Below are 23,419 nucleotides of genomic sequence, written 5' to 3' on the forward strand. Positions count from 1 at the left end.
CATATTACCAAAGATTCTCAATTAGATAAAGAGGTAATTATAGATTTAACATGCAACAGTGTTGTATTTAGATCCCTGTAAATGTAACCTGAACAAGCTAGCTATAGGAATTTTGCTGTGTGTATTTTTTTGCTTTGTGTAATTTCAGTCCTGTATTGTTCTGCTGTCAATGACAGCAGTGTGCAGACACACTGATGTCACTATGTTTACAAACTATAGGGACAGGGACATGTTAAGATTAGGTGGGTAAATCTACATCTAACTATAGGAGCACTCAATGGAGCGCATACCTCTTCCAAGGCCAAAAAAGTCCTCCATCTCACAATGATGACAATGACAAATTTAAAAGGTTGTTGATCAGACCAGATCTAGTTAGGTCCAAATGGGTTTGGCCTGTATGAGACAAGAAAAAAATACTTTGCTTATATTCCATTAAGATTCAAAGGTTATAGGTTTTAACATTAAAGTGTTTATTATAGCGCTGCCATCAGGCTGACTGGTGCAAAGATGACATAAGTTCTTCCTTGGGTCATTTCCAAACAGCCAATAAAGTTTCATGAAAATTTGTTCGTTCCAAAGCTTCAAGTTATCTTGCGGATAATATGTGCCAGCGAACATTTGAAACAAATTAAGAAATCCTGATTCGATAGCCTCTGGCTATGTGTAGCTATTACTCGTGTACCCAAGAACCCACCCCCTTACTGTGTCCTGAGGTGTCACATATCTACCACTCGCTCTTGTTACTAAAGGGAGAAGGGAGGAGGAATGATTTGACTAGAAATAGCAGTGTCACATGAGTCAGAGCAGTGGCCAGTCAGCCAGCTGCTCATCCTTACATGGAGCACAACCCCATCCATACTATCAAAATCAAATAGGCGGAAACAGTATGAAAACAAGGAGGTGGAAACCCCCTTTTCATGGGCCAATACGGTGGAGGATCTGAGGGCACCAAAATTTGTAACTCTCTGACTTCGCCCCTCCAGCCACGCCAGCTTCATCCACCCATTGGCCGCTTGTGTTGAGGTGTGCAAATTAGAAAGGGCTCCACTTCTCCCTCGCTTTGCTTTCTTTCCTGTTCCGCAGGGAGAAATGACACTCTGCAATGTTCTACCCACTTATATCCATGTTTACTAACACACAGAAGACACATAAGCAGTATCAACAACTACTACCTGCTTCTAAAGTAAACATTTTCCCCATTTATGTGATTAATCATGTTGACACATACACTACAGAAAAGGTAGAAAACACATTTACCATCTGACTGGGACTTGGGCTGCGTCAGAAGAAGCATATCCCATATGACTTCACACCTGTTCCAACTTTGAAAATTGTCCAAATACAGAAGAACTTTTCAGAAGTAACCGAGAATCCCTCAGCTTCTTTTCACTGAGCGTTCCTCAAGTGGATTGTCATCAGTAAGTTTCCCTAAACCACAAAATGACTCAAGATCTTACAGGCAAACTATAGGACTAACATGAAGAGGCCAGCCCTCTGTGTGTCTGACCAAATGTACTTGACTGAGAGGGGAAAACATGTCCCGCCTACCTTGCATAAATAAAACCACAATGCCTCACAGTCCAGTAAACTCGTCATTAGCATAGTTAACGCCAGGCCAGTGGCAAACAACAGACGCTCTGTGTGACAATGCTTTGATACATAACCGACTCCTTACAGAGGCCGGCAGAAACACCAGAGAAAAGCCTGTGTGATCCCAGAGGTCAAAGAAAACAATGCAAATCTCCTAAGAGCAAAGCAGTGACTGGCTTACTGGTAACTAAGCAGCTAATAGTTTAGATGTTGTTGTTTTGTCACGGTGAGAATCCAGAGGTTTTATTCTGTTAGCGTAGGGTCTCTCGCTTCAAAGCAAACAAGGAAGGAAACCTAGCAGGAGGCTTATGACCGTGACTGAGTCAGTGCAAAGACTCACTGAAACCTTAGTGAACGCCACAATGGCTTTGTGATGTATTGTCTTGAATATAATGCACTATAGAGTTCATTTTTGGATTAATGCGGAACAAAGGCCTGCATAACAGTGGTAAAAAAATTTGTGAGATGCCAATCATTTATCGGTTACAAGCTTACCACCGAAAAGAGTTTCCTTAGTGACATGTGACATTTCTATACATGTGCACAAACCACACATATCACTGTGTATAAAAATGGGGTTTCATTAATCAAATATTCTAGCGTGCAGACCACCAAAACCAAACCAGAGTGCTGTGAAGTCCCCCAGTTAAGATGACATGCGCCAGACATTATATTTTCCCCAACAAATTGTTTTAAAAACAAAGTCACCAAACTTCTGGCGGAGCTGTGGTGACTTACAACTTCCACAGTGAAGAGTTTTCCATCGGCTTTCAAACTCTTTCTTCATCACCGACCATACAGACTTGTTTTAGGTGCATTCATCGGAGCATCTTTTAACAACAACAACACCAACACTGCCTACCTGCTGACCTTTCCTGCTATCTTCTTTTCTGCGAGTTAATTCTGATCCTCAAAAAGGAAGACACAGATGTTATCAACTCTGCTGCTTGTGTCGTCACCTTTTCAGCAATAACAAGGATGAAAGAAATGCAAGTGTAAACACATACGCACAGCATGCAGATTCCCACTCTTTCCGCGCTATCATGTGATGTTGCCATGGTGAAGAAGAGCTCAGACATAACAGTGTGATTGTGCTCTGAGGGCGAGGAGGGCTGATCAGAGAGACAGACTGTTCTCTGACTGTGACACTGACAGCACTGCTGCCAACTGCCCTTCCGCCCACTGGCCAACAGACACACCCACTGGCAGAAGCCCAGCCTGCACGGGGCCCTACCGTCATGGAAACCAGTACAGACGCCAGTGCATTTTCCATACATTACTTTTCTCTCTCTTCTTCTCTCCCTTGTGAAGTGGCAAGATCAAGGTCATTTCCATGTTGTCCTTCCATGCTTAAGAAAATGTCTGTTATATTCTGTATATACAGCATCTCAGTTTAGAACAGTTTAGGTGTTGTGCCAATTATAAGATGGGGGGGATCGTGCCATTTTGATTTTCAGCTTCATCGATATCATACCTTACCAATAATTACGTCCCACTAACGGTGAACAAAACTGCATACATGTCTTTCAGAAATCCACCTCACACAGTATAGTAGAGGGGCCTGTAGAGTAAAGTATTGTGACCTGTGTTGATGGACGACATTCTCACCTCTTGGGAAATTAGCATTGATCTAGAATTTTGGAGGAGGAGTCATGGAGGAGGAGTCATCGATTGCGGAAAGTACTGAGGAACTGTAAACAAGCCATGCATGTGTGCTTTAAGCATACACCTCCACTCAAACTGGTCTGACTCGGCTCTGTCAGCATCTTGTTTAACCTGACAACATTACACAATGTAGACTAATTTGTCCCATGCATTATAAACAGCTATTTCCTCCCCTCCTCCACAGCTCCTGCTGATGTGGAGCTTTCAAAACACAATTTGAAGCTGTGTGACTTAACTGCCATTTAAATATGCACTGCAGTGTCTCTGTTTTGAGGCCTTTGGATTTATGGGTTAGCATACAGAAAAGACACTTTGGTCTAAGCTGTGGCTGCACGCTGTCACCACTGAACTAGCAATTTAGTTGAGATCATTGCACCTTAATCGTTTTCTCTGAAAGGATTGCACTTAAACTGTGCAGGTCAAAGTACAGTCAAAATATGAATTGAATCTGTCCTTATCTAAGTCTCAGTGCACCCACCTTAATTACACACGGTGGCAGTAACCAATTAATTAAAATCTGTCAAGTGTGACAGTAAAATATAATTTTAGGCTCATTTTCCTCAGTGGCTCTACTGCTGTTGAGCCAAGAGGTTTGAGTGAGAGACAGAGTACAACAGCAAAGTAATCCTTCCTAGTACGACAACCTTAATAGTTCCCCCAGCAATTCTGTGTCAAAACCTGCAGGGCAAGTTAAGATGCCATTTCTAGGAATGTGTTTGTAGTACTTGTTAGACTACAAAAAGTGTTATTCTAAACGAAACACACATTCCCATGCTCTATGATTTTTGCTTCAGCATATGTACAGCCGCAGACCAGTTCTGTTGCGTCAGTGTATAGGTAGCTCGGTAATGCAGTCATGTAGGTACATTCAGGTATGTGAGAGGGAGGTGCATTATTACCTTATCACACAGGCTGGTCAACAGAAGCCCACATGTTGTTAGTGTTCCTATCTTATCATAATATGATTCATATCTCTCTTATATCCTTTATTTTTTATCCAGACAAGATAGAGCAATCTCTTCTGAATGTTTCTTATTTCCGTGTACAGAGCCACATGAGATAAAACTCTGATTTTTACATGTTCAATGTTTGGGGTGCTGTGAGGGAAAACAACTAAAAGAAAACATGAGGCAGAGATCAGCCTTCTTCTTCTCTCTCACCTTTTCTTATCATATCACAGATGAATCATTAACTCTCAAGCCCCATTCTGACTGCTTCAAAGCTATGTCCTTTTACCTTTATAGGCTATGGGATAAGGCAGCCATTCCCTAACTTAAGAATGCTGCGGCCGACTTTGAAATCTGAAAACCTTTTTTTATTGTGCGATTTATTGTATATGACCTCTTGCGGACCACCTGCAATATCTTTATGACCCACCAGGGGAGCACTGGGATAAGGTATTGGAGAGGCATGTTCAACATAAACAAAACATGAAATTAAGAAAATCAATTTGATACATCTTTGTTTAAAATAACAGAGGGTGGACAAAATAACAGAAACAGTTGTAGCTGGCAACACACAATGATACAATCAAGGTGTTGACACAGGCTTTGTCAATTAATAATAATAATAAATCCAAGTAGGGATTAACACCAACCTAAGAGTACAACGCAAAAACGGCTGCTGCCAATGAGGCCAGAAAAGCCTTGTTCTTTTTTTTATCACTTGTTCTGCCTTGGCAGAGGTATGCTGGGTGCTGTAATCTACTGTCGCAGTGTCGGAATGCATCACTGTGCTGGCTTTTCCTGTTATTCACCCCATCCTTTGTATGTCTATCTTCTAATTTAGTACTATGAATATGTTGTTCCTCGAGAGAACAGCCATCCATCACAGTGACACAGGAAAAGCTTGGGAAAAAAAACAGTAAGAAGAAAAAAAAGAAAAAAAAGTAGCAACATGTTGGGTGAATTATCTGGCAGACGGATAAAGAATCTGACTGGACCGGACTGAATCAAGCAGACGGTCCACTTCAGTCCCCCAGTCAGGAAGGGTCACAGTAAAATCCTGTGAACCCGTGACCTCTGGGGCTCTGAGGCGTGGAGTGATGAGATGCTGAGATAGGCTGGAGGTTGTTACGGCGGTGCCTAGTGCGCATGCTCAGTCGTTGACCCGCCTTGTAGTCTAACAGGGAGCACACAGCGCACGGAAAAGCCAACCACGGAGCGATGGACTGGCGTGATTAAACGCCCCGTGAAGTCCATGTCGCGGACCGAGCCGTCCTTTAACCCGTCTAGCCTGTTCCCCCTCCCCGTAGCTACTTACGCCACCGCAATGTGTGTGTTTGAAAACTCCTTCCATTGTAAGACTATCGGAAGTGTTGTGGAGCCCATTCACACACTTTTTCGGTTGTGTACGAACACTGGCAACAACCTCGCACACTTTACCTCGGAATGGAGCGGCGTTTGGAAACGGCAACAGTTGACACGAACGCACGCTTGTCAGGTGTGCGCGGGTACATACAGTACGCGTGGTTTGGTTTGGGTAGCGACGAGCCGGAAACAACCAGCAGTGATTGAAACCCCCACGTTTTGTTGTTTTGTACGCGTTGTATTCGCACTTAATCGGGCGGCCTGTTCCCGCACCGAGGCTACCCACAAAGAAGCACACATGGTACGGCAACACGAGACAGAGAAGCCCCGTGAGCGGAAGACACACCGCGGAGGGTTTATAATGGAGAAAATGTACTTACCGACGAAATAGGACACCAGAAGGGGGGAAATGTGTGTTTTTCGCCCTACACACGCCCCTGTCTCTCCTTTTTATTCTCCGTTGTCTGTGGGTTGCGTCGAAAAATGTCTCAAATTCCAGCAGTGTCTGCCCGTTGCTGTCCTGTCCTTCCCCCGGAATGGTTGCCCACGACTCGGCTCGACTCACGCGACCATGTTGCCCCCCGAAGTGTCGCCTTGCTGCTCTCAGTCTCATCCGGGGCGTTTGGGAGAGTGTAACCCGTCGTGTGTTACACGGCTCTAGGATGACAGCTTAGGGATGAGGGAGGGCAGAGGGAGAGAGGGAGGGAAGGAGAGAGAGAGACTGTGGTCAGCCTGACTGCATAGTGACACCAGGAGGAAAAATGTATGCATTTGAGATAAATGCATTTCGTGAATCAAGATAACATCAAGATGTGCTCGAAAACGAATCGATTAAAACCATGCGTGCGTGCAAGTGGCGTTCATTCCTATCTGTGGCCATTAAATTTAAGTGACCTTTAAATGGGTTTTAAACCAAAATGCTCTGGCGGAACGCGTTATTATTAGCAATAGGAAATAGACATAGACATGGCGCCTGCTAACAGCCAAAGAGGCGAACATTTCAGGAAATTCCGACATTCTTTAGAGTGTTTGTTTCATTTTTTTATGTATCCTTAATGAGATAAGAGAGAGGCGGAACACCGCGGGGGCTATTCCATTAAAAAAATGACATCGGGATTGGAGAACATACAGTCTAGTGACCGAGTGTAGACGCAGATGTGCTTGGTGAAAAGCAAACACATTGTCCTGTTACCATGTAGGGACTCGCTCACACGCAGTCTTATTTCTTATGGTTGAAAGAGAAAACAAGCCGAGCAGGGATCAATCTGTGCGTGTGAGTGTGTTTTACTATGGGATTCAGTTTTGTGTGGATCTCGTCCCTTATTCCGTATTCACCGTTGTGCCCACTGGCGCGGTGGTAATGTTCAATCCGTCTTCATATTGCAGTCTGTTATGGCTGTAGCCACGTGCGCAAGGCAGAAAGGGGTTACATAAGCAGCACAGTCAGTCAACAGTAGGAGTGTGAGTGTGTCTTTGTCTGTGAGAGGGGGGGAACTCTCCCCTCAACATCCACTACTCACAATTTTAGTTCACACCGCAGAAACGTGTAACTTCACTTACTCCTATAGTTTCCAACATTCTCATATTTTCCCCTAAGTGGCCTTGAACACATGTTCATTTTAACTTTCCTTTGGGAAGGTTCATAGAAATTGACAGTGTTAAATATACAATAAAACTTTTTGGTCATGTTCATATATTTTTACGTTTTAGGTTGCCGTGTATATAGCACGCATCAATTTCAGTTACTGGTATTATTGTTGACAATGTGCACCAGTGTGCATCCTGTTGAGGCATGACTCTGAGATTGGGTGGAACATCTGACTCTGACTAGGAGTTTTTTTCCTTGCCAAACTGGGCCCACCTCATTATTCCACAAACACACTACAGTCATGATTCCTCTTCCCACTCGAGGCAGCCACAACATTTTACAATTCAAAGCCAGAAGGTAGTCTACTGTCCTGATGTACAAACTCGCTCAACTCAAATCACTGCACAAATCCAACTGGTCTTTTCTTGTGAGCATAATCCTGTCCAATCTCATAAGGGTCTGAGAAGAGATTTGCAATAATAGTAATACAACTGTTTAAGGCTCATCCCAGAGGGGTTGGGGGGAGTAGTCTTAAATAAAGAGTACATTCTGTAAGTACAGCCCTCTTAGCCCTCTTACTTCTTTTTTTTCACAGTAGTACTTTTCAACAGAACACAGGGTCACCATCTTGTGCCTCAGATGTACTGTCTGCTCTCTGACAGTGACACGACAAATATCACAGCTTCTTCACAGTTACAGGAAATTGATCCTTTTTGTTCTCACATTCCCGGAGTCTGCCATACCAAGTCGAGATCGGGTTGGACATTGATAGTCACACAATAGTATTAACATGTGCTGAAAACCCCCGTGTCAGCAGGGGTTTTTAACTAAAGATCTTATTCTAGTTGTGAATTTTTTTGTTTGTTGTGAGTTTATGGGTTCCTTTTAATCTTTGTTAGCATTCTTACCAACAACATGTATTTTTATGGGACAAAGTGTACCTATGGAGTTACGCAATACCCTCATGGATAGGCAAACAGACCATGTGCGTTTCACATCTTTTTGTTAATGAAAGGCACAGCTAAGCTTTTGTCACACAGGATAATGCTGGAATTCTGTATTGATCTCGTGTCCAGGCAAGCCTCTCTGGGTGCGGTGTTTACGACTTATTCAGAATACACCCCCACCACTTAAACAAACCTGTAGTTTGAATGTGCCGTGTCCTATAATCCTTCATAATAAGCTTCATAATATACACAACACAGCATTGGCACAGACAACTCTCACTAGACATTTTAAATCAGCATCATATGACTCACTCATCAGTTCCTTCTGAGTCCCAATTTTAGATTTCAACAGGTGTCAATGCATGCATTTTGAACCAAAAAAGATAGAATTATTGGTTGTTTTTGAAAAAAAGATGGCTCTCTTTCGCACACTCAATCTGTTTTTATTCATTTCTTTACACAGGCCTTAAACCGTCTTTTTTTCGGATAAAAAAAAAAATGCTGGCAGAGACTTGGCAGAGCCATAGCCTGACTGTGGGCTGTGTGTATGTCAAACTGTGTTTTCCAGCAGAGGGTGATGTTGGACAGTTTCATTTGCACTGTGATCTCAGCATACCTGTCTCAATAATGAAAACATGAGGTCTCATCTACACAGTTAATATGAGGGGTTAAACATTAATTTGTTTGTGCTGCAATGCCACAGTGTCAAGTAAAAATATTGATAAAGTGAAACATTGTGGACAGGCTATTCAGAAACTATGACAAACCAAAAACCATATCTCATTCTCTTTCATTTTCTTTCTTCTTTCTGTAGATAACACAGGCTTCTTGCACACGAATGTTTACTCCAATGTTCTGTATATTCTTGTAAAGCTTTTTTTCATCCCATTTATATGCCACATCAGCAGATTTCTTAGTCTGGGCTATGTCTCCTTTATACCATTCCAGAAAGATAAATATGCAGAGATGTTGTGATGGATAATGACAGACATGGTGTTTGAATAGGGAAGGGCTTGACTGTTTGCACTCGCCTTATAATGCTTTCTGGGGAGTGCCATAGCCGTATACATCAACTCATTGTTTGTGTTATCCCTCACTTGTAAGTTGCTATGGCTAAAAAAGTAAAACGCCCTCAACTCAGTTCCACCTGAAGGCCTTTTCCTAAGTCATATACAGTATATTTTCTACATTTTTTAAATATGTATTTTAGTATGTAATAGTTTGGGGTGTAAAGCACTTCCTATATGGTTTAGAAAATGGCTACATAAATGTTTGGTTACTTGTAATGTTGGTTGTTTGGAAAGCTAAATTATAACTTATAACTCTAAATGGTGATTGTGAGCTTGTCTGCAAGTATATGTCATTATTGTTTAAGTAAAACAATTAATACAACAAGTGCAGTAAGTTTATTATTAAACATAATATATAAGAATAAAAAAGGAAGCAAGAACAAAAAATTTAATTCCTAACTAAAACTTACAGCTGGAGTTCAAAGTATTCCTCACCAGCAATTCTATGTTCAGTGGCCCACACTGCATACTTGGAAAGGACAGACTGAAAGAACACACATGCACATGCACACATGCAACTACACTCACACCCACACACAAATAGCACGGCCAAAAAATAATTATTCCTTAACATAGTGGAGGTAGTATCTTTCAAGTATTACTGATTACAATGTAAGTTTATGTCAGTACTTGCATAATGTACATTTCCATCAAGAACTGCATAAAATAACAAAACAGGGCAGTTTAAACAGACTTAACAAAACATTTACAACGTTTGATCCTTATTATTATAAGTGGGACCTGAGTGCTGTGGGAATTTTTTTCATTTAAATGTTTCTTTTTCCATAGTTGGCTTTTCTATTTGATTAGTCTCTGTGTGTGTCAACTGAAAATGTGAACCGATGCAATTTTGTCCAGATCCAGACATTGTTCCAGATCTGGTGGATTACAACATCATTGCATCTCTGTATATTAAATAAAACCACCAATGTGAAGCTGATTTAGCAGCATATAACAGTTACAGATAGATGCAGAGGAAGATGATGTCCACAATACAGCTATTTTCTATGATGTGTCATGAGGATTGTATGAGGACTGTTGGGCCTTGCACTCTGAGTACCACATTGTTGTGGTGCTGTAACAGACAGGCTCATAGCAAAGAAACCTTCACTATTTTAACATTGCCAACAGATAGCTTCCTCTTCACCCCCAAGCTTTAGTCACAATGTTTGCAACAAAAGATTCCCTTCTGCACAACTTAACACTTTGATGACCATCCAGTCAAAACACAGCATAGATCAGCATATAAAGAATAATAATTAACCTGACAAAACTTCATTGTCAAGCGCTCCTAACCCATAGCAGGCTGTTTTACCTTTTAATCTCCCCAGGACAACAATGTTATAACTCAGTTTTGACAAGTAAGAATAGAAATACAACATATGTGAAATAAAAGTTTACTTCTCATATTACAATGGAAATTTAGTAGTAGTAAGAATAATTAGTAGCAATAATTCACATTCAACATATGTGCAGTCAAAATGTAATTAACGTCAATTTTTACTAGTAAAATGTAATTTGAGATATCTTGATTTCATATTCTTACATGTAAATTGAATCTGAAATATCTTGAAATACATTCTTAGTAAAAAAAAAGTTGAGTATCGCCTATCAATTCTATTAAAACAAGTTAATTCCTCTACTGCACAATAAAGCTCAATGGTTAAGGTGTACAAAAACTGCACACACAACATGAAACTTAATTTTATTGTAATCTTGTTCAATCAATGGTTGTAGTTTGTGTGACTGCTTTGTGCTGAGTGTATTTCCCCTTAAGCTCCAGTGTGTAGAGTGTGTATCGTGTATATACAGCAAGTCATCCATACGGTCTAACACAGATGCTAATCACGGCTCATTGGTGTTTACGTTGCAAACACGCTGCCCCGCCCTCCCAGCATCTCCCGCTCATGCACACTCGCGAGCGCGGCGTACGCACGCACGCACGCACGCTCTCTGGCACACGCACAAAAATGGCGGCCTCTGTCTCTCCGCTCCGTTCCTCCCTCAGGATCTGTAGCCCGTTAACGGTCCACCATCACTGCTGCCGGCCGCACAGAAAACACGGCAGTCAGAGGAGACTAGTGCATCAGTCCGTGAGCAGGTAAAGCTATGGCGGTTGTTGATTTTTCCATGTGCGGGACAGAGATGCTCCGGTGCCGGTGAGCGCGCGTGTACCATCACTTGTCAGTGGCCGATGATTGACAGCAGGTTTCACCGTTCAGGGTGTGTGGGGGGGCAGGCGCTGATTTACCGTTTAAACCCGGAGGTTTCTGTCTGATCAAACCCAAACACTGTCAACAAAGTGGCACGTACATCACTCGTTTCGGTTTCGGTTTGTGTGTGTGTGTGTGTGTGTGTGTGTGAGAGAGAGAGAGTGAGGCTTAATCATGGCAGACCTGCAGGAACAGCACAGGTGCACTAATAAGATGAAGGATGGCTGTGTTACTCTTCCTCAGGAAGCTCTATTACAGATACATGAGTGACTTTATGCCTCCATATGGCCCCTCTGGCCTCTGCCCATTCAAAGATGACACGGATTTCAAACTGTGGTATCGGTGGCACTTGTAGTTTTTGAAGCTCCCCCTGGTGGGCTGGCAGATAACTGAACATGTCTGCAGAGAATCATTGGTAGAGGGAGACATGAATGGAGCCACCCTAGTAATTGACATCATTGACACGATTGTTGTTCATTGTTGTATGAAATCATGAATGGAACCACCCCCCCCATAACAGTTGACACACTCCTGGACTGGATCTAACGTGTGTGTGTGTGTGTTTGTGTGTGTGTGTGTGTGTGTGTGTGTGTGTGTGTGTGTGTGTGTGTGTGTGGATGACATTGACATATAAATACATTTACATGAAATTTGCATGATCAAAAATTAGTAGTGGGAGACATGAATGGAACCGTCCTAGTACACCCATAATGACATGACATTTGGCAGTAGGCATAAACAAAGGTCAAGGGTCAAGAGAATGGGCAAATTTCCATCTATATTTCCGCTTCTCTGGTGATCTGGACTGTATACGTACTCGGGCATTAACGTGCTTTTACCTTTTGCAGGCATGCGGCTGTGGTGATTTCAGGGACAGAGTTGGCTCGCCAGCTCCACAGAGAGATTCAGCGGGATGTGGAAGAGCTGGTAGCTCAGGGCAACATGAGACCTCATCTAGGAGTGATCTTAGTGGGGGACGATCCAGCTAGTCGCACCTATGTCCGGAACAAGACCCGAGCAGCCAACATACTGGGTCAGATATGAACACTGCATGCAGACTGTGCATCGTGCAGGCCAACACACATGACGACTATCACTACCTTATACAAGACCTGCTATATTTTGACTGTGTGTGTGTGACATGTTTGTGCTTTCCAGGTATCTCCAGTGACACAGTGGTGCGGCCAAGCTCAGTCTCCCAGGAAGAGCTACTGGAGATGATTGACAAGATGAACCGAGACTGGAGGGTCAGTGGTCTGTTGGTGCAGCTGCCTCTTCCTGGTAAACACAAACATTACTGCCGCAGATGGTTTGTCACCTCTTTAAAGTTGGACTCCATAACTTCATGAACAACAGGCTCTGTGTGTGTGACTATAAATAAAAGATCTAATTTTAACTTTTGACACTCTCACCTTAGGGAGATTAGATTAACAGTGACCTTTTCAGACTGTCCACACATTTGTTTTTGTTTTGCATTTTACGAGTACAGGAGAAACAGCCAGACTGAGGCTGCTGACACGAGGGAAACAAAGCAAGAGCAAGCAAAGCAAGAAAAAGCTTGCTTGTATCGAGTACAAAATAATCAATGGCAGGATTCAAACACAGCTGATCATGTTTGAAACAATATGCAGAGGTGGTGATCATCAACTAGCCACTTCATATATTATACATGTGTTTTCATCGCCTCTCCTCTGTCCTACTTCCTCCTGGGTTTAGGACACATTAATGAGCGGGCGGTGTGTAATGCCATTGCTCCAGAGAAGGATGTAGATGGCTTCCATATTGTGAATATTGGCAAGCTGTGTCTGGACCAGAGATCCATGGTGCCTGCTACACCTGCTGCTGTGTGGGAGATCATCAAAAGAGCAGGTAAGATACACAGCATATGTCTCAAATATCCCACTTAAATTTGACTTTAGTCATCATGATTACTTCAGGATATAAAGTGCACAGGGCCACAGTCACGCTTGAACAGAAAAGAGCCTTGCGTTCCTCAATCTGTTGCCACAAAGTTGGAAGCACACAATTGTATTAATCGTCTTTGAATGCCGACGCGTTAAGATTACTATTCAGAGGAACTATGTGGAACAAAATCTCCCACCAAACTTAAGACTTGGCACTTTGCATTCCAGTAGTAGATGTTGTTCTCCTGGCACCACCCTAACCCAGATTGGTCCACCAGACTGCAATGTGAAACATCACTACAGGGAACACATTTCCCCTGCTCCAGAGTCCAGTTGCGTGTTTCACACCACTCCAGCCAACGCTGGCCATTGTCCATTGTACTCTGTAGGCTTGTGTGCAGCTGGAGACACAGAGCTCTTGCTGTTGTTGGTCCAAGACGCTTCCACATCACAAAAATAGTAATCGCAGTTGACCGGGTCAGATCTAGAAAGGCATCTGTCATGACCTGACATCCTGTGACAGTGAGCTCCAGTATGACCCATTCTAATGCCAGTGTCTGTGTGTAGAGATGCACAGCTGTGTGCTTGAATTTATGGTAGCAGTGTGTGTGGCTGACACGCCTGAACTCAATTTTTAGGAAGGGTGTTTCGCAGATTTTAGACCATGGTAGTTTATCCATCTATTGTCAGCGAAATTCACACATTCCTGTAATTTCACATGGGGACGACTAGATGGCGCCAGATTAACATTAATCTCAGGGGGAAATTGTTTCCATCATAGCAGCAAAGGCTCAACTTGCAGAAAAAAACAGATCTGCAACACATGAGAATGATATTCATTTGTTATAAAATAGGTAGATGTGCAATTAGAGGAGTCAGATCAACAAACGGCCTTTAACAGCAGTCTGTCATCTCACCGGCCCACTGCCCATCACTTTAATAACTGTTGTCTTGGCTGACGATGACGATAAAAGTTGTGATGGCTGTAACATTGTGGTGCAGAATAAATGCTTTTCATTCCTACAAGCAAGAATCCATCTCAGGACAATGATTGTGTTTCCATATCTCATAATAACTAACTACTCACAAATTCCAGTACGTGTGTAAATAAATTCTCTCTGCACATTCTCCAATGCCACTTGGCCTTGCTGATCTGTGTAGCCAATCAGATATTAGATTTTCATTTTTATTGAATGTGTCTGTGCAGGAATAGAGACGGTGGGGAAAAATGTCCTTGTAGCTGGTCGCTCCAAAAATGTTGGAATGCCCATTGCGATGCTTCTGCACACTGACCGCAACCATGAACGACCTGGGGGTAAGTGTGTGTGTGTGTGTGTGTGGTGTGTGTTTGTGCAGGTGAGTCAGCAACATGAGTGAGTGAAGTTGAATGGTGTGACTCCATCTTGGCTCTCCCTGGAATGTAATTTGGCGGTAATTTTGGCCAGAATGTGGCCATTGACTGCCATCCAATAAAGACGTGAGCGGCTCCCCACCTTGTTACCCAACATTAAACGCTGATGCATGTCCTTCCGGGGGAAATCGACACTGTGAAGGAAAAGTACAGGGCATCCGGCGCAGCAATCGCAGGCGGATCAGATGTCCTTATAAGGCAGCAGGAAGAAGATGGGGGAGGGACTTGGAAATCACTGCATGCATTTACTGCAACGATGAGGCAACAAGACCAGCGTGACCTGGGACAAAGAGCGATTGTGTTAGAGGCCAGATCAACACAAAGATGTTAACATCAGAAACCATTAGAAAATTACAAATCCTGACATTAGGAGGGTTATAAGGTGGCGAGGCTAAAAACTTACCTAAATTGGAAAAGAGACAACATTCAGAATGTACTTAAATGTGTGTGTATACTGGAGCTTTATGATTTACATTCATTAACATTGAAGATTGAGTACATTGAGAGTTAAGTAGTAAGGCGTAGTAGTAGTAGTAGTAGTCAGAGGAGGAAGGATTTGTGGAAGAGGAAATTAGATAATAAAAAAGCATTTGGCACAGACATCAAGGTTTAGGCTTTGAGCTTTCCTGTGGGTGCTGGAGTGACACATCTGGGGCACAGCAGCATTACATGAACCACTGCTTGTCAACTCACTGACTAAGTTGTAAAATGCAATAGACACAGAGGGTAAATATCAAGAGGGTAACACGTGGATCACAGTAGACTGAATGATTAGGGTGTGCAGGACTGACCTTACCTGCATGTGGGACCAGATGTCACTTTTGGACAAAAGGAATAAAACCCTAAAATAGTCAATCAAAGTGTGTGGAGCGGTGCAAAGGTGCGCCAACAGAGGATCAGTCGTATAATTCAATCATGCCACATACCTTCAGATCACACAATTACTTAAAGGCACAGTTGTCAAAACAGCTTAAGGCTCTCACTATCTTTTTTTCTTTCTCAGACTTCTTCTTCAATTTGAATTTCAGTTTAAGAAACAAATACGTGAACGCATGATGATGTTTAAACCTATTAACTATTAGATATTTGAATCAGATTGTGCAATAGGATTGGACCTGCATATGGAACATTATCATACTAAATGGTTAAAGAACAACACACAGAGCAACTATGGGCACATATACCCCAATATTCTAGAGTCAAGGATTCAGTCCAAACTGCACACTTGTTTCAAACATTAAATAAGGATTTCTGGAGAACATTGTTGTGTATTTGTGATACTAAGGAGTTTGTTCCTTTTGGGGGTAATGTCTTTTTTGTGCCACACACACACACACACACACACACACACACACACACACACACACACACACACACACACACACACACACACACACACACACACACACACACACACACACACACACACACACAGGTATGTGATGTGAAGGTTGGATGCGTCGGGACTTGCCTGCTATTTCTTATCTTCCTGCGTGCGTGTTCTTTCTCTCCCTCCACACCCTGATTCCTGCCCAGGGATCAGAGTAACTATGCAGGCTGATGAGGTCACACATCTTAGAAAAAGCTCAACACCGTGGCCACTCACCTTACTGTTGCTTTCATTGATTGTGTAATCAAAGATTAAATCAAAAGCATTCTTACCCCCTGGCCACGTGCCACACAATCCATTAGAACCTGCGTCAGTTCTTTGATCTACAATTGGAGGAAAATTACAACAATTATATAACAGCTGTGGTTATACATACTTTATTTGCATCAAATAACAGGTTTGCTGTCCTGATGCATATCTTTAAATCCTGTGATTGTTCAGGTGACGCGACAGTAACCATCGCCCACAGATGTACCCCTCGGGAGCGGCTGAAGGAGCTCACCAGCCTGGCTGACATCATTATTGCTGCTGCAGGTAACTGCACCTCCACCACCACCAAACCTCACATCTCACCATGGGGTTTGAGTTGAAGAATTCATTATCAAAGTGACTTTTCACAATATCTTAGTTACAAAATGTGTAAGTGTTTATACTGTGTAAAATGTTTGTTGTTTGAATATATGATCTGCCTCACATCATTAGTCAGGTAAATCCTTTAAGACCAGTTGTTATTGTGGCATATGAAGTATCTTCCTAATATGTATCATCATAGGGTTTTTGGAAATATCAGAATAAAGGTAAATGACTCCCGATTGAGACCGCAAGGAAGAATATAAACAGTACAAACACAGAATAGGCTGAGGTCAAACATGGCAGCCAGGTAAACAGGTAAATGACTGAAGGCTTGAGATATCTTTCCTGGCAAACACACTGGCTGGTATTTAAATCCTGGTTGGTATATAAAGAACAGCACATATATATAGCCAGTAGATTTGTTTAGTGTACCTCACACCTGTGGTCTTCATTCTGATCGATCAAATGAGGGCCCAGAGCGGCAACTTGCTGGCATCAGAGCGGAACATTCTGACCCTGCAAATTGCACGTGGTGAAATGCAATCTCATGAAATATGTTATTGCTTTTTGCTAATGAGCTCAATTTCACTAAATCGTAATTTGTTAAGTTGTGTATTGTTTTTACTGGGTACGCTATGGAATCACCATACGGGGAATGTAATGAAAATCACTGTGCCAGACTTCTTTGGTAACATCCATCAGAAATGCATCTGTGGCTTTGTAGTTGGCAGGTGAGGTCCGTGCTTGTTTTGTTTCATCTATGAGTGATGTAACATTTCATACCTGCTATGAAACGGCTATTGGAAGAACATTTCTCAGACGGAAAGATTGCGAGCGCTCACCAGCTCTTACTTGTTGTGATCACATCTGGAATACGAAAGAATCTGCACGAATGCTCCAGCGTATGTACTTGTCACTCAGTCTCAACCTCCTTCAGTAATGACGTGTTGCAGCTGGAATGTGAAATGACCGATCAAAGCAGGGGCAGCCGCTGTACTGTGCTGTACAAAGACTGCAAATTATGTGTGTATTTACTGTGCCTTAAGGACCACCTGCTAGACTGAACTTCCTGTGAGTGGGTGGATTAAGGCCTCTTCCTGGGAAGGAACCTCACCCTCCAAACATTACAATGACAGTGGCAAGAACTGTTTAGAATGTCTTACATTTTTGTGTTAAATACTCATCAAATGTGGTCTGATAATCAAATAGACTCTATTATAAAAACACAAAGTAATAATAAAGTGAACCTCAGGATTAATGACACCAAGAGTTAACTGGAGTCAGGTTCCTTAATTGACACAATGAGTTTATATGAACAGACACTGGACTGAAGAAGGTTTAAAAAGACGGTAATGTCAAACCAGAGTCCAAACCAATGGAGGTGCAGAGTGCTGTTCATGTGAGGGAGGTTGGGTCTTAAGGAGGAACCGTCTTAAGTTCCTCCTGGTGCACAAATATGACACGACTGTTGGTGTGTGAGCAATGTGTTAAAGGACAGAAGCACCCAGCTGTAGTTCAGGCCAAAACTTTGACTCCAAGTCAGACTTTGTTGAAGATGGGATCATATCAGATAGGTTAATCCAGCAGAAGGCCAAAGGGTTAAATGTGTTCACGTTAGACTTAGTTGCTATTTTTAAAGTTGTGTTGCATCAATAATTAAACCCACAGCCATTCAGTTCTGCAACTATCAACAACATCAGTCAGCTTGGAAGTAGCACGCATTTGAGTTTAGTGCTGCTGAGAATCGTGTGTATGCATGCACGCTTGTTTGTGTGCGTGTGTGTGTTTGTGTGTGTCACGGATTAAATTGTTGCAGAACTTGTAATTGCAGCTAGTAGACAGAGTGTGGGTGTAGTTTGGGGTTAGCGTGTCATGAAGCTCCTTTCCATGTTTGCGTGCGGTGTGTGAGCTCTGCTACATTGGGCGCTCAATTATTTTTGTGCTTCCGATTTGTTTTTGTTGTGGCGTTATCAGAATAGACGGTCCTCAGAAGGCTGTGCAATAAGATGCAGTGTAATCTAATTTGGCCACACTGCCTTTCATCTCCCAAGGTCAAATATTTGTATAGCTGATGGAGATGATAAGGAGTTTGCCAAGAGCAGAACTTGCTGTTTGCTACAGCGACAGTCCCGCTGAAAACGAGCCCTCATGTCCCCTTTATCACCTTTTGATAGGAGATTGAGCTTGGAACATGGTAGCGACAGCAGAAAGAGAGAACATGAGGGCAGCTTTAGAAGGTTCAAGTCACGGCTTTAAACTTTGAAGTCATACAATTCCAGAGTCCGTGTCAGATGCTGAAGCTGAGCCACATTCCTCCGCTGGAAAGAGGATATTTCTCTATGCATCAATGAACCAAATCCTGATTCTGTTGTCATATGGTTTGGTTTGTGCTCTCAGGTGTTCCCCGGCTGATCACAGCAGATATGATCAAAGAGGGCGCCGCGGTCATCGACGTGGGCATAAACCGCATCAAGGACCCCAGCACAGGCAAACTCCGGCTCATCGGTGATGTGGACTTTGAAGGTAAATAATCACCAGCAGGACGTTTACAACAGGAAGTGTCTCCTGTCGTCCCAGTGGAGGAGACGTTATACATGTGGGAAGAGGAGCTGTGTGTGACGTGTCCGTTGTTTGACTTGTTGTAGGGGTGAAGGAGAAGGCAGGTTTCATCACGCCGGTTCCTGGAGGTGTGGGTCCGATGACGGTGGCCATGCTGATGAAGAACACTGTGACTGCTGCCAGAAACGCGCTTATGCATTAAAACACAGATGCGTGAATCCATCAGTATTAATGAATGATATATGCATATACACACACACACACACACACATACGGTATATAGCAAGTTCGTTTCAGATATTGACACTCTTTCGTTTAAACAAGACAACATGAGCTCGCAACTCCATAGCTGCTGGGAAACATACTTGATATGTACTTTATTTATACCGCAGACTTGCTTCTTTGTTTATTTCCAGTATATTTTCAGAGTTCACTTTTTAAGAATTTAGATTAATATTTTTTCTACTGAGGTCATTTTTGGTCAATTCTGAATCTTGCAGATAAACTGGAATTGGCGTATTAAATAAATGATGCTGTGGAAGTATCCAGCTGTCTGTCTGTCACTGGTCCTGTATCTCTAACCCTCTATTGCCTTTTCTCTCTCACAATTACAATTACCGTTATTTTCTATTGCTCCATATCTCTATCACCATCATTCTCTTTGTCTCTGTCACCATCTGCCTCTATCTCTAGCTCTGCATCACTAAATCCAGCTCTACAGTATTGTCCTCTATCTCAATCTCTACTGCGCTCTGTGTCTATATCGCTCTATCTTATCCATTCTCTACATTTCGGTCTATCTCTGCTGCTCTTTTATGTGTAAATCTTTATGGCTATATCAGAAAAGTTGATTGAGCCACTCTTTTACCTTTAACATGGCTCTGAAGAAATGAAGGTTTCCCAACACCTGTTTCCTTCAATGAAGTGACAAAACTGAAACTTGGGTGTTCGTTGAAAGGGTGTGTGGGCACCGACGCTTTCAAAGGCGAAAGCTTAGTTTCAGTGCCTTGGGGTGAAGCGTGGAGTGTTTTTTCTTTTTTTTTAAATGAAGGAAATCCCTTGGATCCGTTTATGAAGGAGTATTCATTTAGGATTGGTTGTTCACACCTTCTCAGTGGTTGGGAAGGACATATAAAGCTGAGCCAGCCCTCCTCTTAATCATTCTGCCGACGCTGCACTAAGGAGTTAGCAGAGGACTTCAAGACATCATGCTGACAGAGAAGAACATGTTCAGACACTCAAGCGCAGAGAACTGTAAGTGTTTCTTTCATGACTTCTGTTGAAATGATTGTTTTGTATAGTGAATGCCAGATTAAAGCCAACAAGAATTATTTAAAACACTTGAAATGTGAGATAGTATATGATAACTGCTGAACCATTAATGATTTAGATTGATTTGTGGTGGTGCTGTTTAGTTTATATGTTAAGAGCTTGTATGAATGCAAAGTATGTGCAAGTGCATGTTAGTTAAGAACTTTGTTAGTGGATTAAAGGTCCAATTTTGGTGCTATTTGTCTCACTGAAGTCCTCCGGTTTGGTTATTTACTGTCACTACTGTACTTACAGCTGTAGTAAATGTGCTTTTCTACTCTACCTCTGTTCAGCCTTCTTCTCTGCAGTGGCAGTGCTGCTGCTCCTCTTCATCACAGTGGGACAATCTGCAGCTCTGTCAGTCAGCCTTCAACCCACACCTACAACTGCTGTGACAGACTCCTGGACAACAGCACGACCCAATAGTACGTCTCTCTCTCTCTCTCTCTCTCTCTCTCTCTCTCTCTCTCTCTCTCTCTCTCTCTCTCTCTCTCTCTCTCTCTCTTTCTTACACACAATATTGCTGAACATGCATCTAATTAAACTTTAAGTCACAAACGTTTTTAGTTTTTTGGCAATTATTTTATTAAATCACAATTAAATATATTCATGTTGTGTTGAATATTCTTTAAATCTATTTATTTAGTTTTCATCAATAATTTTAGCTTTTCTTTTATTTGTTTGTTCACTTGACTTTATTTAATGAGTTGCTGCGATTTGATGATGTAATGGTATTATATTTACATACTCTCTCCCTTCTCTCTCTCTCTCTCTGTGTGTGTGTGTGTGTGTGTGTGTCTCTAGGCAGTATGGAGGAACCTTTAGCTCTGCGATCACATACGCCATGTGCAAAGGAATATGACGCATACTGCGCAAATGGTGGACAGTGCATGTACCCACAAGACAACAACAAACCGTCCTGCATGTAAGACAGGCAGCACACACACACACACACACAAACACACACAGCTATTGCTTGGTGAGCTGCTATCTCACATGCTTCTTCTTCTGTGTGTGCAGCTGTCAGCCGTCGTACCACGGGCCACGCTGCCTGGTGACTTCGTTGGAATCCTCTGGCACTGTGTCTCACTGTGAGCAGGTGATTGCTATCAGTGTGGGCGTGGCCTTGCTCATCCTCGGACTGGCCATCATCGCTTACTGCTGCATCCATAAGAGGTGAGTGTGTGTCATGTCTCTTTACAGGCAGTGTGTATACAATATGATTAGGGTCAGAGGAGTGGGAAAATTATACTACAAAAGCATAAAGCACTAACACAACTCTATTATTCCTGTCATAGTTTACAGTATGTCTTGCTTGTTGTTTGTTTCTACCATTTTCAAGGCCTTGTTTTTGTTTCCTTTTCTCATTCACACGTTTTTCTTTCCAGGTGCAGCAAAAAACTGCCATTAATCAAACCTGCGAGCTCAGTATGAGCCCAACACCATCATCATCGTCATCATCATCATCTCAGCTTCAGCACCATTGTTAGTGTGATCACCATTTTTACAATCAGAAACCACTCCAATAGATGTATGATATGATCTGATTTAAATGAAAACCAGCACCATATCAAATCATTCCTGAACATTTCATCAACACATCATTATCATGTCAATGTTGTAAAAATGACTATACTTGCATGTTACCGACAACTGTTGCACTATGGGGGGCACTATACTATTTGTTTTTTTTCTAAAGTAACACTATAAGAATGTTTATTTATTGTAACATAAATGTTAATTTATTTGATATTTCATTAACTTAAATTTTTGTAATAAAGTTCTGACTGTGAATATTGTTTTGCTTACATTTCCGTGGCGAGGTGGAGAAACGTTATTGACACACACACACACACGCATGCAGCTCAACTGTGTATTTTAACGATTTTGTATATATTTATTATGTATGAGATCAGATTCTCCAGTGAGATTGGCCAACACATTACCACAGTATAAACCAGCATAGTTAGTATACTGTAGTATTTACAAGGAGACGAGAGAATAGATGCAACCATGAGTGTGTGAGCAAAGGGGCAGATATGATGCAGTGTGCTGGTGCAGGTCTGTACATGAGGCTGCATGGATCACACACATGGGCTCAGCTAGAACTTTTTTTATGAAAGGGTTTATCCTGCCAGTTATTAAACAGGAAATATTATCCAGAATTCCTATGAAAGGACAAGAACTTACTGTAAAAAACGTGAATATAACTGTGTGATTATGAAAAAGCCCTTAATGTTATTAAACTGCACATCTCTCAACGAAAACATTGTTTGAAAATATATATTTAGTATTTTGTAAGTGGCAGCCTGATGAAAGAGACTAGATTAGGGACGTGGCACGTTATCATAACATAGCATAAGAATTATTTAAAAAAACAACTATATATATAGAAAATACACATTTCTGATTTATTTTTCAAAATAAAAGCTTATCACATCTCTGTATTCCTGTCGATGGAGGCACATGTAGAATTTGGCGAGTGATAACGATGAGCATTTATTTAAAGATCATAAATTTAAGTATAGAGGATGACACAGACACACTTTGGCTCAGGCTCAGGCATTTACTTCAGCTTTGAGGTGTAAACTTGTCTGAGTTACAGAGTCTGTCACCACACCCAGAAACGCAGCAGCATCAGGCAGCTGATCTCCCCGTCAGAGCCTCACATCTGCTCTGCGCCTCTGCGGGTCCCGAAGAGCCGAAATGGGGAAGAAGCGACCTGCAGCCCTGCTACCGATCATCGGTAAAACGCTTCTAATGTCTGTTAGGATGGAGCCACGGGGCTTCGCTGCGGTGTTAACTTTAAAAGTCTAGAACTTGTTTTTCATCTTTGTGAAGTACAGCGGAGATAAAGCTTAAGGCAATTAATGGGTCTGAAAGATCAAG

The 23,419-nt window shown here is 42.2% G+C and overlaps 4 protein-coding genes across 8 annotated transcripts in view; 3 read left to right on the plus strand and 1 right to left on the minus strand.

The window, feature by feature from the left end:
- Nucleotides 1-6,250, minus strand: part of slc20a2 (solute carrier family 20 member 2) — a 36,825-nt gene extending 30,575 nt beyond the window's left edge. The window contains exon 1 of one of the 2 annotated variants that reach the window (XM_076150505.1): nucleotides 5,945-6,250. The gene's annotated coding sequence lies outside the window, so the exon portion shown is untranslated. The remainder of the gene's footprint in view (nucleotides 1-5,944) is intronic. The other variant, XM_076150496.1, reaches the window with a different exon arrangement.
- Nucleotides 6,251-11,122: 4,872 nt separating this feature from the next.
- Nucleotides 11,123-20,192, plus strand: LOC143003291 (bifunctional methylenetetrahydrofolate dehydrogenase/cyclohydrolase 2, mitochondrial-like). The gene is made up of 8 exons (XM_076153883.1): nucleotides 11,123-11,270; nucleotides 12,231-12,415; nucleotides 12,541-12,663; nucleotides 13,099-13,251; nucleotides 14,494-14,601; nucleotides 16,529-16,621; nucleotides 19,058-19,183; nucleotides 19,306-20,192. The coding sequence occupies exons 1-8, from the start codon at nucleotides 11,140-11,142 to the stop codon at nucleotides 19,419-19,421; spliced, it is 1,035 nt and encodes a 344-aa protein (XP_076009998.1). The 5' UTR covers nucleotides 11,123-11,139; the 3' UTR covers nucleotides 19,422-20,192.
- Nucleotides 20,193-20,314: 122 nt separating this feature from the next.
- Nucleotides 20,315-22,324, plus strand: LOC143003300 (epigen-like). The gene is made up of 5 exons (XM_076153894.1): nucleotides 20,315-20,473; nucleotides 20,824-20,955; nucleotides 21,335-21,455; nucleotides 21,551-21,706; nucleotides 21,919-22,324. Exons 1-5 carry the CDS (start codon nucleotides 20,428-20,430, stop codon nucleotides 21,962-21,964), a joined length of 501 nt encoding a protein of 166 aa, XP_076010009.1. The 5' UTR covers nucleotides 20,315-20,427; the 3' UTR covers nucleotides 21,965-22,324.
- Nucleotides 22,325-23,124: 800 nt separating this feature from the next.
- The window catches only part of LOC143003418 (proepiregulin-like), a 4,770-nt gene continuing 4,475 nt past the window's right edge, over nucleotides 23,125-23,419 (plus strand). For 2 of the 4 annotated variants that reach the window (XM_076154074.1, XM_076154055.1), the window contains exon 1: nucleotides 23,125-23,276. In XM_076154074.1, the coding sequence (XP_076010189.1) occupies nucleotides 23,237-23,276 (40 nt within the window). In that variant the 5' untranslated portion in view covers nucleotides 23,125-23,236. The other 2 variants (XM_076154065.1, XM_076154083.1) reach the window with 1 other exon arrangement.

This window comes from Genypterus blacodes, unplaced genomic scaffold (genome assembly GCF_046128005.1).
Source record: "Genypterus blacodes isolate CSIRO-AG114 ecotype Tasmania unplaced genomic scaffold, CSIRO-AGI_Gbla_v1 ptg000007l_1, whole genome shotgun sequence".
NCBI classification, from domain to species: Eukaryota; Metazoa; Chordata; class Actinopteri; order Ophidiiformes; family Ophidiidae; genus Genypterus; species Genypterus blacodes.

Excerpts from the sequence above, each read along its gene's own strand:
- LOC143003291 (XM_076153883.1), top strand. The coding sequence starts at position 11,140 with ATGGCGGCCTCTGTCTCTCCGCTCCGTTCCTCCCTCAGGATCTGTAGC. Across the intron at positions 13,252-14,493 it reads GGAGATCATCAAAAGAGCAG|GAATAGAGACGGTGGGGAAA; the intron begins GTAAGATACACA and ends GTGTCTGTGCAG. Across the intron at positions 14,602-16,528 it reads CAACCATGAACGACCTGGGG|GTGACGCGACAGTAACCATC; the intron begins GTAAGTGTGTGT and ends GTGATTGTTCAG.
- LOC143003300 (XM_076153894.1), top strand. The coding sequence starts at position 20,428 with ATGCTGACAGAGAAGAACATGTTCAGACACTCAAGCGCAGAGAACT. Across the intron at positions 20,474-20,823 it reads ACACTCAAGCGCAGAGAACT|CCTTCTTCTCTGCAGTGGCA; the intron begins GTAAGTGTTTCT and ends ACCTCTGTTCAG. Across the intron at positions 21,456-21,550 it reads AACAACAAACCGTCCTGCAT|CTGTCAGCCGTCGTACCACG; the intron begins GTAAGACAGGCA and ends CTGTGTGTGCAG.